We start from the raw sequence: 17,990 nt of genomic DNA, 5'->3' as shown, positions 1-17,990 counted from the left end.
GTGTGTCTGTGCTACTCACAAGCGGATGTTACAAATTATACAACTTAAAGGAGCAAACTACATTGCATTGTTGTACCATACTTTTTCCCCATTTTCCATTGTTTGCTGCATTTTGAGAGTTGCAAAACAATCCAAAAGTTGCATGCATAGGCAAACGGAACGAGTGTCAGCGTGAACAAAAACAAAGCAAAAATGCAAAACTTATTTATATCTTTTTTGAACATATTTATAAAGTTGGACGCTCTAGAAAATTATTATATCTGAAGTAAAAGCTCTATTTACGCTCATGGATTGACTCACTAGCGATCGTTGTTGTGAACAACTTTGCATAGGGCGGAAGCGACTAGTAAGACTAAACTCATTTAACAAGATTGGATAAAGTTAATGAAACACTAACATGGGTTTTAATCATTGCGTTGTTATTGCGCACCTTCAATCGGACTGCGGTTCCACTTTAGTGCACTACTTAACAAAAAAACCGTTGCACCGTTGCAGATGCAGATGAAGACGACAAAAAAAAACAACAACACACATATATAAACGGTCATGATATGCATACAAAATATTAGCAAACAAAAAATTATTAGTTATTAGATAAGTCGAAGTCGGAAAATGCGAATTAAAGGAAAGGAACCAAATGGGAGGTGTGAGATGACACAGTTAAAGTGTTAACGACATTGGCCACAAGTCACGCAACAAAAATCGCCGATGAACTCTGAGACAGACCGCGGTGTGCTGTGCTACTTAATAATTGTTATTCGAGAAAACTGCAACGCTGTAGGAAATGCAAAACCAAAGAGGAAAATTAAAACAAAACCTACTCATTGCACTGCGGCGCATTGCACGCACGCTGAGCGACTTGACACATTTACAGCAAAACATATAAAGCCAGCTGGCAGTAAGCAACGCTCCCTGATGGAAGTTTGAAATACGTAGAAATTATCGAACCATCCCACACAGTCTCTGATTAACGTTTCAATATCCGTCTCATATTACAACTTCTTCGGCGAACAAATGAACCAAACCCGTCATGAACTAAGTTTCACACCCCACAACCTAATGGCCCGAAACTTTGAAATCCATTAACGCACGTACCAATGGTTTGCAAAAACAATCACTCAAAAACACCCGTCAAAAGGATGTGAAATAATAAACAATTTGATTAAAACTTGTTTGAAAATTTATGTTCACTTTCGACCAAACGTGGCATTGGAAAACGAAACGCTGCAGTAAAGTCGTACTTGCACACAGGATTAGCAAAGAGTACTAACAAAGGATAACGAAACTATACGCTTGTGTAAAACACGCACACCAACATTTCTCGCCTACTTATTCCTTACCATTTTCATCACACGATCTTTTGCTATACCAACTGCAGGGGTTTTCGACGCTGCACGCAATGCGAGGAAACGACAGCAAAGATACAAACAAGAAATGGGAAGTAAAACAAACACATATTGATACTACCGCATACTTAACGCATCCTTAAAGTAATTAAAAATCAAACAGAAATTCAGAACACATTAGAAAAGCGAACCACAAAGCACCTATCATTGAGAGGAAAGACAACAACGCTAGGCAAGACACGAGAGACACAGGAGCAAAGTAACATATAATGGTAAGATCCTGAATTGAAACGCATTTGATGTCTCTTTACCGTTCCGTTTGGCATGCACCTTGGGCGCGTTGTTACATTGGGCAGTGTTTATTCGATTCTGGTGTTCTGCGGTACGCGGCTGCATAGAAACAAAAGTGTGGTAACGATTTGTTTTCTGTTCTAAAAGAACGCAACGTTTCACAAACCCATTTTGATCGCAACTGTTCATGGATTTAAATTTGGCGGCGGCGGTCCGGACGCTATCTGTACCTTTTTGCCGCTTGTTGTTTTCACCTGTTTTAACCACACCCACTGTTCCTTACTTACAACTTTTGAACGTGTAAAGTAGCGAAAACGGTTATGAAATCAATTAGTAGTTAATCTCCCCGTTGTCCTGCTTATTCCGTTTCCGATGGCGTTGGTCGTTGTTATTTGGTGAGGAAATTCATCTTGTTTGCCACACTGTTTTCCCAACGGTGAAATGAATTAGAGATTATATTCTTACTAACGAGAAGACACACATTCACACAGTGGTGCATAGCGAGAAAAGCGTATCATAATTTCGTGCAGTACAACCGCATCAATGTAATGAATACTAAAAGCACGCCGTTTCTAACCGTTGTTGAGGGAATTGACTTTGATTTGTCATTAGTGGAAGTGTTCCATAGGTGGACACTTTTCTTTTCATACAAAACAAAAAATAAAGCAAAACTACTCTAGATAGCGAAACGTTACTTTTGGTTTTGTTCGTTATTGAATCGCTTTTTTTGGTTGTTGATTTGCTTGTTCCGGTCAGTAGTTACCGGGTACTGTTTGATTGGCTGCTCGGTTTTCAGTTACGATTATCCGAACGCAAGTTAGCAACACATGGAGCAGATTGCAGTCAGGCAAAGAAAACCCATGGAAAATTATTATACATTGTATGAATGAATTTTTGATAATCTAATTATATGTATTTTTGAATTGTATTTTATCGTGGAGTAACAAAAAAGAAATAAATATGTACCTATAAACAGAAGAAAATTGAAATAAAACAAAAATCATCTGAAAACAAATAACAACCAGCTCATCTTTTACTGCCTCCTTCGCAAACCGTCGTCGTCAGCTGATCGTGCGAAAATGTTTAACTCGTTAACGTTGAGATATAAAACGAAACATAATCACCAGCGTCGCCGCACTAAAGTAAACAAACCCTAACCCGCTTCTCGCTTAGCTTAAAATAGAAACGAGATCAACCACATTACAACAGGCCCGTCAGGTTTTTTTGGGACATGTCGACACAGTGTTTAAGCGACCGGCAATAAAGTTGCACACTCCATTCTGCTGCCATTCGTGTGTCATTATTTCGTGAACGTATCGAAAGAATTCAAGAACTCCAAGAACCGACGTCGACAACGCATCAGTAAGCGAAGGGTCTCCAGATAAACATCCCACCCTGCTGGATCTGGAACGTGATACAATGGCGAATAAAAAAAATCACATTCTTCCCTATCGCCGTCATCGCATGCCATCTACCGTCTGGACCGGGAAAGAAGTGGTCATACTGTCGAGCAAAGTTTAGCATGCGCTCACAAAACCATCCCAGAGAAAAAGGGCCGGCGATAGGAATTTAAATCACAACAACTGTGTACATACTTTCGCGTGATGGAAAACGATTATGCCTCAAGGAACGCAGTCTTGCTGGTTGCGACCCAAAGGTCCTAATTACCCACTGGGGCGGGCGGCAATTTGGCGCCTCCACTAATAACCATTCTCATGCAGCAGAATACTCCAATCACGGACAATTACTTCGCGCCATATGATAACCGAATCGCTTAGAGGAGTCACCGAACCATCTGCCTTGACCTCTGCCAAGGAATCGCTTCCGCTCCAAACCCCATTGTTAGCTCGCGTACCGCTGCAAACCGAATTCCATTTCCGCACAGCTTCTACCGAGCGTGACTACCTACCTTGTCAGTGGTCCCGGTGTTTCACTGACCGCCTTTAACGACATCCGCAACTGTCGGTGGAATGTTCCGAGGATCGATTCACGCCGTCGTCCGCCTGCCGCACGATCACCGCTGGACTCGACCGTTTGCTGTGTTTTTCCCGTTTCCGGATCGACCGTCACCAGCAGCTCTTTGACGGCGTCCGGAGCGCCTCCTGGCTGGGAGGCTGACCCAATGATGATCGCCGGCTTGTGTGTGGTATCGTCCAGCAGTTTCGTCCAGCAACCGGCTGCATCTGGATCTCCTGTGTCATGTGGAGTACGCTCCGTCGGACGAACATCTTCCAATAGTTTGGTCATTTTTCTTGCGGACTATCTTGAGGAGCTCCTTATAATTTATGATCTCCCAAACAGCAGAATCCTGGAAAACAATGAAAGAAACACACCATTGAAAAATCTTCCAACACGCTACAGTTTCTTTATCGAAGCGAACGCAACGCACACCATAAATGTCGTGCGCGGCAATGACACTGAACAGGCAAGGTCCAATTCGTTTCAATCGCTTAAAAAAACGGCAAGCGAATAAATCCAATCAGGTGCAGGCAATCGTGCAAATCACCCGTGTTGTTAATTGCAAGACCGCCCACCATCGCGCGTCAAACATGAAAAAGGTAATCGCTTTTAATTGCTACCAGACACTCCGGTCTCCAAACTCCAATTGCTACTGGCACCGCGACAACTTCCAACCGGTGTCGAGAAGCTTCATCTTGCGAGTCGACGAGTTAAGCCACCGATTGGTCCGTCTGTGGTTGCGGCTGCTACCAGCGCATCATATCATAATGTCTCTCGGTGGCACCCTACACGCAGCACCGCAAACGTCTAACCTGTCCGGCGGGGCTTTAGCGCTGCAATTAGCAGCCTCACTGACCCAGTGGGCCATGTTGGTGCGCGGTTTGACACGAAAAGATTATCATAACGATGCGATGTACATTTTTAATCTAATCAATTGAGAGATCTAGTCGGGATCGAGTCGAGGATAACAACTCATCATTGCCACCGAACGGCTTTGGGGAGGGAAAGACACAAATCAAGACCATTCGCGCGAGTAATGCTATTTTTGGTAGTGTCGCTTCTTTGCGTATCGATTAGATGGCTGCCCTGTCTGGTACAAAACGGTCAGGTTGAATAAATGTGTAAAAGATCGTTTCAAACGCTACAGACACACACACACCGTGTACAAAGAATATCTCGCCTGATCCTCGGCAAATATCCAACGCCCTTCTGTCGCGCTATTTGTGCACCATTGTATGCACTTTGCGCTAACAATGGTGACGAGTGCTTATCAGAAAATCTTCCGGACGTAAGCACAAGATCGCTCATGCTCGTGTCAGCCTGCGAGCTCCCGGCTATCACCGGGAACAACAAAGATCATCATCCTGCCTGTGGAAGTGATCAGGTTTCAGAAGACTTTTGCGTTTATCGCTGCCGGGGCTCGTTCCATTCATTCCAGCACGGTACTTCACGTCTTTGCTAGCCATTTAACGCTATCTACAGGATTCCAGGCCTGGTGCACAAAGCGAAGTGTGTACGCCCGGGGCAGTGCACGTACCCGAAGTCGTTTACCCTTTTTGTCGTAGCCCTTGGCAGTGAATGCTCTCGATAATCCAGTCATCTCGCACATCAGAACGCCGTCCAAACATTCTAGTCGCACGTTGCCTTTCCCGTTTTCGACCATTCTGACCGTGCCTAGATGCCACAGATTTGGGCAGGAAGTGTCATTTGAGTGTCGAAATTGATATTTTGTTTCGCCGGCCGATATGCGGCGTGTTGGTGAACGGACGTCTTGGAGACTTTCGTGAATGTTCTTCCAAATTCTAAATGAACGGATCGTTCAGGCGTAACATCAAATGGCGAATGGCAAACAGGGAATGCATTTCCGTCTCCAACTTACATTGCGTTCCCTTTGGAGCACAGAGCTGGGGTTTTTTTTAAGTAACGACCTGATGATTGCTCATTTCGGTCCCGACACACATCAATCATTCGTCATTTAATTACCCGTAGGTGTCAGATGGGATTCCTGTGCCCCGTCCGGCGCGGTTCGAAATTCCATACACCTTGGGCTCCTTGGTTCGACAGTCAGCCGTTCCCATGTGGTGTGTTTACGCCTTTCCCGCACGGTCGCGAGGTCGCATGCATTCCGAAGGCCATGAGTGACATTGCGATCACATTAACTACCCTCACCATCGGTGACTTACCTCACCCGATCGCAATGTTAGCGATCGATGATGGTCAGTTTATCGGTTGAAGAGGAAGAAAAAAATATTTCACGCACACTTGCACATCAACAAGCGTAAAAGTCTCGCAATAATTACCAGCAACACCTATCACAATATCACCAACCGGTGCGCCGTATGTGAGCTGCATTCACTGTCCACCGCACCGCAATTGCGTACGGTACAGATTTTTCAACCCTGACCAATGCAAATGGCAACGGTTCTGTCCGCGTACGTCACTAGCCGTAGTAACTGATTCAGCTGCAATTCAGCCACTTTTCTAATCCATCTACCTTTCGCGGCTAATGGCATCAAGCCGTGATCGTTTGTTAATTGCACATGTTTGCTATAGACAGAGAGACAAAAGCTGTCCGACCAAGGTCCAGTGTCACGATCACGATCAAACGGTCGTTAACTGGATGAAATGGAGTTCTTTTGTGCATGCACCTGCACATGGCAGTGGGTTGCATAATGTTGCATCACGGTGTGCATGGAATTGCATGGCACATCCGACGGAGATTATCGGACTCGTACCCCGTGTTGCATTTTGCAAGGCTAAAAAAATGACTAGATGTTTTGCTCTTTATTTTTCTCTCCTGTTTTTATGTTTGAAAATGAAAAACTGATTGTTTCCGTCCTACTATTTTAAAGTCACGGGAACAATTTCTTCTTTTATCACTGGTGTAGAGACAGTATATTAAAATTACGGCTGCAAAATATGTTCTGAGATGGTTAATTAAATTGAAGCTTATCGCAACAATATCTTTTACCATCAAACCCAAACAAAATCAGTTCAACAAACGCAAAAGAAAAGAAGGATATTAAAACCTCACACAAGTTCCACTCGAAACAAAGCGTTTGCCTATGCGACAAGTGTTTATTTTTAGCCAACAGTGCTATTCTGATCGGCGGCTAATAAACATTTTGCATGCTCTAGCACAATTGCAAGTACGACGCACCGTAAATTCGTGTTTTCAACGGGAAGCGGCGTAATCTGAAACTGAACCACTCACAACAGAACGGAGCGCGGAACAAACAAAACAAAGCAACAACAACATTAAAAAAACACACACACACACTTTCGTCTCGCGACAGACCGGTGATTTAGGGGCTTGATTTTGTGTGTTTTCACGCCAAAAACGATTAAGAAAGCACGGCACGGAGGAAGATGGTTTAGTTTCGTGCGGTTTCCAATTCGCCGGGGGTATTCCGTTGTATCAATTTGTACTCGATACCGTGCGTTTCATTCAAGATCAATGTCAGCCGGTTGCTGTTATACGACGTACATTCCTTCATAAAGTAGTGAAGGCAACCCGAAAATAAACAAACCTTCATCGATGAACGCTGTCTATGCTGCCGCTTGGCGGTGACATTCAAACCCGTTGACGGCCGGATGGGACTGCCATGCAGTGGAGTGGCGGAAAACACGTGTTTTCCACCGAAAATTCCATCTCAAAAATCATTCTCCTAAGACTAAGGTAAGACGAGAAGAGGGAAGTTGGAGAAAGAAAGCTTTAAATAGGCCATTAGGTACGAAAGTCGCTAGAACGCACTGGTAAGAACGTTTGAGGGGTGGAATAAAACGTTAGTCATCCGACGGTAAGGGCAAGAATTGATATAGCGCCAACTGCTAGCGCGATTGTAACCATGATGCACAGGAAATACGCAAAGCGTCCTAAGTTTACCAAGAAGAAAGAGCGTAGCAAAATACCAAAGATGACATGAGATGAACACCACGGACATTGAACACCTCATAGCACTAAACGAGACCAGTCAATATATCATAAACATTGCTATTTGACAAATTTAAATTGCTCGTTATGTTTTCTTAAACATTCGTAAGCACCGGGCGAGTTCCTAAGTGATATTACCTACACTTTACCGATCTTTATGAGCAACTTCCGGGATGTCCAGACGCATGTCTTCGCCGTGGTAGATGGTACTATAAATTAAAATAAATCCTTCAACCCACACACGCCAACAAGTGTTTGTTGACTTTTTTTACCAACAAGAGTTTTTTTAGCAAGACTTTTTTTCCGAAATCAACGGTTTCTTCCATACCGGGTTAGATTTACATTTATCTCTATTTACTTTGGCTTATCCACGCAGAAACCTTGGCACAAGTTTACCTGGCCGGAATTTTCCTTACAATGTGCACGTGTTTGTTTGGGAAGTGTTATATTTTTGGTTTGCGTGAAACTGGATCTTCTCTCCATTTTTGGTTGAAACCACCCAACACACCTGGGCTTGGGGCAACACAATACACCGTCACGTGTTTCCATTTCGCTGCAAACCACAAAAAAACTGTCCTTGCCAAAACTCAAATTACGCAGGAAATGGTGTCAGCGCGGTCAATAATGAATGATTTTCGTTGGATCATTGTTTCAACGGTACACAACAAAACCAAATGTGCCACGATCGCACAACATTGTCTGTGGAGTATAACAACATAAGTAAGTCTCTTTCTCTTTCTTCTTGGCGTAACGACCTATTTGGTCATATGCCTGCCATTTCTGGCATACTAGACGTATTTTACCTCGTAGCCGCATAGTCAAGTTCTTGCTACGGAGGATTAGTCTGGATGAGATTTTGGTCCGGTCCGTTCGTGTAAAGACCGGCGCCAATACCATCATGCCACCGGACCGCCCGGTATATAAGTAAGAAAAACCCATACAAAAAGACACCGAATGCCGACCTTTTCCCGGTGTTCAAACTGCTCGGACATAGTTCGGAAATGTATATTTGCAAAAGAAAACTCCCAGCTGGTCGTACATTGTCGTACGACGAAAGGGGAACGATTAAATCGTGTGGTTTTAACCAAATTTTTAGAAGCTGACAACATTTTACACACCAAATGGGACGGCTCACGTTGCCATTGACGTATTTGGAGACGGTAACATAAACAGAGCACAAATTTGGGTGAAATGTACCAAAAAAAGGGACAAGAGCTCCCCCTGCACACCGTGACGATGAAGTGGTTTGTCGGTCAAATTAAGGTCTTAAATCTTATCGTTGCTAAATTTACGTTACGCGGTTTATGGTCCGGGCGTGAATATTCATTTCAACCTTCTTCTTTTGTGGTGTGGAAACATTCTACACCACATTCGGCACGGTAAGTGAGAAGTACCAGGGCAAATAAATACCGGTAATGCACAAATAATAAGCTTAAGCACTGCACCATCTTCCAAATCTGCCCAACACACCGGGCACTTCATCATGCTGCCTAATTCGTTGATTATTTGGACAGATAACGAAAATGCGAGATGACGTCGGTGTAAGACACTGGTTAGTAAATGGACGGGGCCACCTACCCGGTGACAAGATAATCCTCGGCCAGACGAAAACCCGGTGCGTCCTTTAGCGCGTGTGTTTAGCGTGCGTCTTTGCCATCCAGCTGGGAGCAGCAGAACGAGCGCAGGTTGGTGCTCAAATTAATATCACTTAAGCATATGGAGGGATAGATGAAGAAGCGCAGCAGCTTAAGCATCTCGTGACCGCCGTGTGTTCAAAGACAATGGCAAGATGAGCGGGTAAAAGCTGCTGATGTCCTCCCAAACCCCTCGCCAGATGATCCGGGGGTTGATGCTGATAATAAAAAAACCCCTCTTAATTTATTGAAATTGTTAGCGTGCCTGTCAGCAGCGGTGACGGCCGTTAGCGGAGGTGTTTAAACCTTGAACCAAATAGTAGCCAAGAGGAGGAGTCGTTCCCGAAAGCCAAAAAAAAACTGAGACTTGCCACTCAACTCAGTCGTTCGCCAAGACGAGGACAATCTTTCTGACAAATTCAAGCGTTCAAATGAGGGTGTTGAATTAGGGAAATTACATTGGAAGGGTTCAGATTCACCCACACCTGCACAGTAACAGAAATGCATACACTTTCAACGATGCGGAAATCGATCCTAATCGTTACGATCGTTATGATCGATTGTGTTCCCTTCGGGGGCAATCACAAGGATGTGTGCCGATGGCGAAGGTAGCGCTCTCGGATGCAGCTTGTAAAACACATTTGCTCAAGGTTAACGAGACCGAAAGCGACATGCGCATGAACCTGTTGTGCGTTACATTGCGAATCCGTTACACCGCTCGTGCATAACGTGTCACACTCGTGCGCCGTGACTTTGTACTGGCACTGACCCAGTACATCGGTCGCTGTGGGAGGGTTCACCCAGTAACCCGGTTGGGACGAAAGCAACAACAAAAAAAGGTTCAACGCACTGAAAGCTGGATTATGTTTAGGTCGCTGAAAACATTGAAGCACTGATAGCATCGAAAAACGTTCGGGGAACTGAGCATCGGAAAACGTTTGGAGAACTGAACTGAGCACTACCAAGGGCAACCATGCGAGAAGGTCCTTGAGATGTGTTCAACTCTGCAACAGCTGATCCCGCGCTCCAAGTGCATACTAACCTTGCAATTGGATGTCGTCTAGCGCTCGTTCGGTGTACGTGTAAGTTGGTGGTTAAAGCATTTCCTTACGCTTATATCTCACTTAGTCGCACGATCATGTACAACAATATGACATCACCATTAAAACACGCATCACAAACAGCATACACAAATCCACAATCAAACTGCAACCACCACTGGAACCATTTGCCAACCACCAGATGGCTACTTGATCGCAAAACTAAAACCCTTATCGCACTGCTACCCAAACCTTGGACATGTGCTATGTTTTCTGATCGTGGATATTCAACAGAGCTCGCGCGGTAAAGACTCAGTTTATGCCCTTAGAACATTGGCTTGTAATTGAAATATGGGAACTCCGTATGTCTCACCTGTGAAACTAAACACACACACGCACACACACACACACGAACTCGTTTCCTTACTATTGGGGGGTTTTCCAATCGGGTTTTTCCAACGATTCTCCCATGCACAACAAAAGCTCCGGTACGATCGGGGATTTCGCTTATTCAGCCTACTTGATCTAACAAACGCGCCACTGTGAATTGCCGCCTAGAAGTGAGCACACGAGCTTGATTTCAATCTCTCTCAGGGTCCTCAGATCCTTGCACTTGTACGGCATACACACACGCCCACAGCGAGCCACACGTTTTCAGGAAGGCAAGGATAATTGCACAGCTAACGGAAGGAACGTTTGCAAAAACACTGGCCCAGCCTGCGGTTGACAAACCTGTGCGCATGTGCAAACACGCACTCACCTCCTACCACTCGCTTGCTATATCTGCGGGAGGGAGGGGGTTGGGAGTCCACCGAATGTGCGAAGGAATTGCGTACACGACTCGTACGTGATCGCAAAACCAGCAGAACTTTTGCTGTGTGCCGCGCGGTCACACTACCCTCGCGGTATAACGAAACGCGATCTAAAGGAAATAACGCGCGCAATCGCTCGCGGCGGATGGTTTACTGACGGATCCCTGCCGACGGCAACGAAAACCGACCTACCGGTACCACCTCCACCACACTTCCGCACTGCGTACGTTCGTTCCACCGTGGGGCATTGTGGCGAGCTCACTGTATACACACACGCACACACACACACAGCGGAGAGTGAATTGAGAGTGTCCGCAATCATTTTCCACACATGCGACGCGTATGCTGCGAGACACGAGATATAACGGCGCGGTTCGGGCACTGAGAGTTGTACATCCGCCAAACGGATGCAGCGTGCAAATGGAAGCAATGAAACGGCTAAGAATGGATGAAACCCCTTCTCCCCTGCAACGTTCTGAACGAGTTCGGGACGCGTCCAACTAGAAAAGCGATTGCTCTCACTAGCCAGCTAATTGTCTTGTTTTTTTTATTTCCTTTTACCAAACGTCACGAGATCATGTGTGGTTTCAGCCACAGATGTCATTAATATCGATGCGAATGTCTGTGTCCTTCGACTTTTGCACCGCGATCTCCCAGGGTGGTGATAGTCCATCCAACTCACACCTCATTAATGACGATCAGCTGTCGAAGGAAGACCTACGCAGCGAACAACACTCACTCACGGCACGCGCAACACAACGGCTGGTGGTCGTCGCACCTATCGCGTTTTCACCAAAAACACGTGTTCCGTACGTCCACGGATCCTGCTGCAAACTGCACCACCAAGCAGGTTGATGCTACCACAACCGAAAAGGCGAATTGCCGATGACGCATCAACGCCGTCAACAGCTGCTCCGGTCGAAAGGGAAGGAGGTACGAAGGGGGACAGAGGGAACCGCATTACGCTGGTGCGGTACGTAGACGCACAGGTGGCGTCTGAACCGCCGTCTAGCACGATTGTCGCCAATTGCATGCACAACCCACGGCCGTACCCCATTCGCCTTTCCCGCAAAAGGGGAATGAGCTGCAAATTTCATACAACACAAAACTGGGACCCCTCTGTCCCTGTATCGCCCATTTTGAATGCACTCGCCCTACAGTAAAGCAAAGGGGTCCTTTACTCCGGAACCCCACCCAATAGAATAAAGACACCCAGGAAAAAAAAGTTCACTACACTATAGCGTGACGTTTGTACACTCTACGGAAAGAATTGCCACAGAAGCAGAGACCCCGCTAGAAAAATGGCCTACAGCGCTCGTGCTAGAATTTATTCGTTTGCGAGTTGTTTTTTATGCAGTTTTGTTTTCTGTTTCTACCAAACAAACGCTTTCACGTACACACACACACTTGTACACCGCTTGTTCCCATTTCAAAACTTACCACTATTGACCACGTTGTCCTCAGGCATGGAAATATGAACGAAAGGGCAAGCAGCCAAGGGGCGAAGGGGGAGGTTTTTTTTTCATTTTCGAAACATTTTATTCCGTACGGTTTTGTAACTGCATTGTACTGCTTCAGCCTTTCCTCCCGTCCACTCAGTTTCTCGATGAAATAACAATCGTCCCAGCGCGGATGAAGGGATATAATAGAATTTCCATTTACCTCGTCCTCCTGGTTTGCTCGTAAACACTATGCTGTATAAAAAGCCTAACACTAATTTTCTTCCCGGTTCAACCTGTTCCACCTGTGTGTCTAGTACATTCGTGTAGGCGCACTCGTTTGTTCGTCGAAGTCGAGTTGGTGTTCGATCCAACACCTTTTCCCCGGTACACAGACGTTGCCCGCTGTTGTATTGATGGCCGGGCAGCTGCGTACTATCAAGAAAACAAAGCTCAATTGCTTGTGTCTTTCCGGCCGGTGAGGTGATATTCTAAACTGTACATCGTTCTTTTTTTGGCCCTTAACGAAAGTAGTAACGTAACGCGTTTTTAGGCACAACGAAATGATTTTTTTCCATAGCATTTTTTTGTGGAACTGATCGCTAAAACCAAACTCTGGTACAGATAACAGCAAGCTAAAGAAAGCAGAAGTTCGAAATCACATTAAGTAGTGCCGTCCTACTGCAGATGGCACATGCGATTGACGGAGGGTGGAGGACCTCTTTTGTAATGTATGCCGTGTCACGAAAACGGTAACTAAACTCCCTGCTGTCTGAAATCTGAATCTTCCTCTTAGCGCCTCAGACCCACACTCCAGGTCTTGACTGCCGTTTCCGATCAACTAGACCAAACTGCAAGTCCTGTGCTACGGAAGAACGATCCGAGATCCGGGCCTTCAACGCGTGTCTGTACTCGGGAATTTCGCACCACAAACGTCTTGCGCACTCTCTATTTTGGCTAATACTCGTGCTGGTTTCAGCTTCTTCCTAAAACACAATCTTTTCCAAAACCATTTACAGCTGTATCCGAATTCGTCGCATATGTCCGGGGCTGCCGACTACTCACAAAACTCACTATACACTATACAAACGCTAAACGTTCCTTTTTGTTATCATTAATATAGTTATTATTATCCCTATTACGATCCTTTCTCTGTGTGCACATTTGTTACACGCGGCCTGATCAGCCTGATGCGCTTGATGGTTTGATCTTACTCTATTATTCTCGTTACTAAAACTCATTAAAATAGAACCAATTGAACAAACATCGTATGTGTGTGTAGCGAAGCACGAAAGGCGCACAAACACACGTAACGGATACGCTTTCGTACGATTCAATGGATATGATTGACTAAGAAGGTTTACACGAAATCTGCGTCTGTTTGCGTTGACTCAAAGGATCGTGCAGCGATGGGGTGTTGTTAGCGAGTGTGTGTGTAAAATATATTATATTTTTACTATCGTAAATTAGACGCTATCGATAATTAGATCATTACCAACCGGAAACTAAACGAGCATTCCCGACGCTACACCTATATTCCTCCGTAGTTCGGTTACCGGTTTTCCTTGTTTTGCTCCTGTCTACACACCAAATCTACACCCAATATTAAGAAAGGAATCGAACTAAAGGCCGTCCTTCCCACATCCAGCGCACCTCCAAATCGCCTTAGTCGGGCCGGTAGATTGGCGTTTTCGGTATGAATTCTATTAGTAGCACGTACTCCATCATCGAATTCGAATCGCACTGCTGTTTGCTGAGGCGCCAGTGCAGTCCGAGCTTGTGATAAAGGTGACTGTTTTCCCACTCGAGCAGTTTGTTTAGCGTATGCTGCGTCTACGATCGGACGAGATGGAATCAACGAGTCAATCAGTTTGTCAGGCGATGCCGCACAACAATCGATCTGGCCACTTACCCTCTTACTTAAACATATCACAGGCCATAGAGAACATCCTAATGTGCAGCAGCAGCAAACGCAACCACAGAACAGCCACTTCACGTTGACGGGTAGCGTCTTTTTTAGCACGGCATTGATCCGCAGCACGGTCGCTTTGAACTCTTCCGGTGCAACGCGCGATACCAGACCGGCTGGAAATTGCACGTTGAATCGATTGCTTAAGCCAAACCTGCAAAACGATCAAAAGAAGGGCAACTAGGTTAATAATAGCGTTGTATCTAGTAAATCTTTTAAGAAGAGTTATTCATATGAATTCACTGTAAACAATCCTCGAAGGATAATATGATTCATTAATGGAGAAAAATTTTAGCACGCTAATGAGGTTTGTTGATAAATTTGATTCATTCATTGGAAGAGTGGCCGGAACAACTGCTTGCACTTCACTTAGCGGGGAAAATTAGCAAGAACAAGATCGTTTATTTACGTACGTTGGCGGCTTTGTTTAGACGCGATCTTCAAACCCATTCCACGCTGACTCTCAGTGGGCAAAGCCGAAGTGTAGTTGCGTCAGTTAAAAGCAAGATTATTTGAAAAGTGAGGCCGAAAACCAACGCAACTGACCACGGAAAATCTATATTCCTCGCAATTAACGATGTCTCATGCATTCAACGTAAACTGTGGCCGATGTTTAGTTAGCACAATTACAACTCGAACTCGACAACGGCGCCAACGGGGAAAGGACGGTTGGGAAGGAAGGAGGTAGTGTGAAAGTAGCGCAGAACAACCTTCATTGAAATGGATCTCAGCGACGGAAAGGAAACTGCCGCGGTCGCGAAAATCAATGCCATAAAGCATGGCACCTGCATGTGATTGTTTTCGGCCCCATGTCTCTGTGTGTGTTTCCAGTGTTTTTGGTTCCATTTCGCTCTCCATAAATTGAGCCCCGTTTTAACTTTCGCCTTTCATCACTAGTCAGATGGCATGGCCATGTTTGGCACTCCATGCCATGCGTATCTGTTTTCGCGCTTTTCTCTGTCTCTTTCACCGTCGCTCAGCTGGGCCATTCAACAGCAACACAGTGGTGACGGGGTCTGTTGCTATTGTGTAACTTGGCATACAAAAAAAACGAACGAAATCGAAACGCAAACCAACCGAACAGCCCGAAACGAGAGGCGGCCTCACGGAGAAAACGAACCATCCACCCAATAGCCGTGTGGATCGATTGTGTAAGCAAGCGATGACGATGGCCACAGAGGCCACAAACACGCGTACTACGATTGCGGCTTTGAAGTGTTGGCGAGCTGGCGTTCTAACCGCTGTTTGCCACACGAATTAATACCTGCCCGAAGGGTTACGGAGAGCAAACATTCCATACTTACACTGTCATATTGCCAGCTCCACGGATCACAATCGGATCCGGAACCATCTGCACGTGCGCCTCCTCAAGGTTTTCCTCCGAGAGCTCCTGCTCCTCGTAGATTGCGTCGAAATCGGCCATCATGGTACCGTGTGTGTGTGCTAGGCTGTTCAAAGGGCTTCTTAGATCGGTAGCACAAAAAAGGTAGCTTTGCTGCAGCGCTTTATGTGGTGCAATCTAGCTCAAGCAGGCAGTGGCGCTTTTCTTTGTAGTGTACAGCAGCTCTCGGCGATCACACCTTCGCGTTGTACGCGGTCCGTTCTTGACCGAGAATTTTCCGTGGCGGGCAAAGGCACGGCACCGTTCGTACACCTTTCAACTCTTCGCAATGTAAACAAAAGCGGTGTATGCAAACAAAGAGATTTCGCACCCACGGTTACCGCAGCGATCCATTCTTTCTAACAATCTTTCAGACACGGTGAATGTCCCCGCAGCTCATTCGGCTGCCCTCATCAAAGCAACCCTTTGCGTATCACTCGTCGGTCCGGGAAGAGGCGATCCACACACATTCGATGCTACACATTGAACTGCACCTTGCATCTCTTACGTGCAGCAACAGCGCAAATCATCTTCGCCACGAACCGTGCACTCGATGCACTTCGTATGCATGCGTTTGCATACGATTAACACGCACGCACATTAGACATTTTTTCCTCTTATTTCATGCACTGCCCCGGGGTCCTTTTTCGGTCGTAGATTTCTCTCCGCCTGGCGTCACGATGCAGACTGTAATAATACGTAATAAGCACGGCCCTACAGGGTGAAAAGGTTGCCCTTCTCTCTGCCCTTCTCTAGCGCCGATCGACAATTACCAATCGACCAACAACAAAAAGAACTGTCTATCTGTCTGCCTGACTGCTGCTGCTGCTGGTCTGCTTTGGCTTGCTGCTTTGCAGATCCTGCCTATCGGTTGCGCACTTTTAATGGCTGCAGAACGCTTTCACTGCAGACGAAGGAAGTTCTTTAAACGATAGCATCACTGGCCTTGATCCACTGGTTCGTTGCGATGTTCCATTGCCCCACACGAAATGAAAACACGGATTATGCAGTGCAGTTATGGGGGTTCTCTTTGTTTTGTCCCCCTTTTGACAACATTCTGCTCCTTTTTCGTGTTTCCGAGCAGCTGCTTTGACAGCTGTCATACCGTTCAACGCAGGCAGAGCGACAATTGGAAAAAGGGCAGGTTCTCTCTAGTCGAAAACGTGATTTTGAATTACGTTTCGAAAGGCACATGCATTTATCATCAATCGCATACTGCTCAGGTGGAAAGTAGTTTTGTGAGCTTCATATTAAACACAAAAGTAATAAAACGTGTAAAACCAAGTTATGTACATAATTATCATCTCGATAAACACCTTGGGATATGTATGTCAACAAGCAATTGCGGTTGCTAAACGTGCCACGATTGTCAGACAATTGAATTATCATCGAACCTTGTGTACACTCATTCCGTTTTCTCTTCGCTCGTTTTGTTTTGGTATCAGCAAAGGGTGAAGAAAATTCTTTTCCGTGGAAATTCAATTTGGCTGCCTCCGGGACCATTTCCAGCATCGAACTGATCATGTCGCTGAAATCACAAGACGATATCCCATTGGCAGATGATGATTTAGAAGGTAACCGTGTGCAAACACGCTCTTAATCGACCCACTCACCAAATGAATAATCATTTGTTTTCCTTTCCTATGCAGTCATAATCAATGATGACGAAAGCTCCAAGTATATGTGCAATGGGCGTTCGCTAGATTCGATTGCCAGTTCCTACACGAATGGTAACTCTAGTCCACAGCAGTTTTTAGAAAACGAAAGCCCGGATGCGGACGAGCAGGAAGAAAAGGCCCGTCTCATTGCTCAGGTGCTGGAACTCCAGAACACGCTTGACGATCTGTCCCAGCGAGTGGACAGTGTGAAGGAAGAGAATCTCAAGCTGCGCTCGGAGAACCAGGTGCTCGGACAGTACATCGAAAACCTGATGTCCGCCTCGTCGGTGTTCCAATCGACCACGCCGAACAACGTGCAGAAGAAAAAGTAAGGTCTGAATCCTCGCGACACCGAAATGCTTCTTCGCTGCAGCGACAACGATCCACTTCGAAGCCAAAGATATTCCACGAGCTGTTGCTATTGTAGTAAAACACAAAGACACACACACACACACACCAGGCGTATGAAGTGCTGGCCGAGTGACCATTAGTGCACTATACCGACAAAACTAGGCTAGAGTAAGGGT

General features: G+C 45.7%; 3 protein-coding genes across 3 annotated transcripts in view; 1 reads left to right on the top strand and 2 right to left on the bottom strand.

Moving 5' to 3' along the window:
- Positions 1 to 3,884, bottom strand: part of LOC128710027 (G protein-activated inward rectifier potassium channel 3-like) — a 59,057-nt gene extending 55,173 nt beyond the window's left edge. Inside the window, exon 1 of the mRNA XM_053805068.1 lies at positions 3,547 to 3,884. Within this exon, the coding sequence (XP_053661043.1) occupies positions 3,547 to 3,884 (338 nt within the window). The remainder of the gene's footprint in view (positions 1 to 3,546) is intronic.
- Positions 3,885 to 14,120: 10,236 nt separating this feature from the next.
- LOC128719620 (cysteine-rich hydrophobic domain-containing protein 2) lies at positions 14,121 to 15,850 on the bottom strand. Its single transcript, XM_053813248.1, has 3 exons — positions 15,729 to 15,850; positions 14,368 to 14,578; positions 14,121 to 14,288 (listed from the first exon to the last, which is right to left on the bottom strand). The coding sequence occupies exons 1-3, from the start codon at positions 15,848 to 15,850 to the stop codon at positions 14,121 to 14,123; spliced, it is 501 nt and encodes a 166-aa protein (XP_053669223.1).
- Positions 15,851 to 17,327: 1,477 nt separating this feature from the next.
- On the top strand, positions 17,328 to 17,876 carry LOC128707362 (short coiled-coil protein B). Its single transcript, XM_053802314.1, has 2 exons — positions 17,328 to 17,379; positions 17,455 to 17,876. The coding sequence occupies exons 1-2, from the start codon at positions 17,328 to 17,330 to the stop codon at positions 17,793 to 17,795; spliced, it is 393 nt and encodes a 130-aa protein (XP_053658289.1). The 3' UTR covers positions 17,796 to 17,876.
- Positions 17,877 to 17,990: the final 114 nt, after the last annotated feature.

The sequence above is a fragment of the Anopheles marshallii genome, chromosome 2 (assembly GCF_943734725.1).
Source record: "Anopheles marshallii chromosome 2, idAnoMarsDA_429_01, whole genome shotgun sequence".
Lineage (NCBI taxonomy): Eukaryota > Metazoa > Arthropoda > Insecta > Diptera > Culicidae > Anopheles > Anopheles marshallii.
The sequence above is the reverse complement of the archived record's forward strand: the minus strand, read 5'-3'. Positions and strand labels throughout refer to the sequence as shown.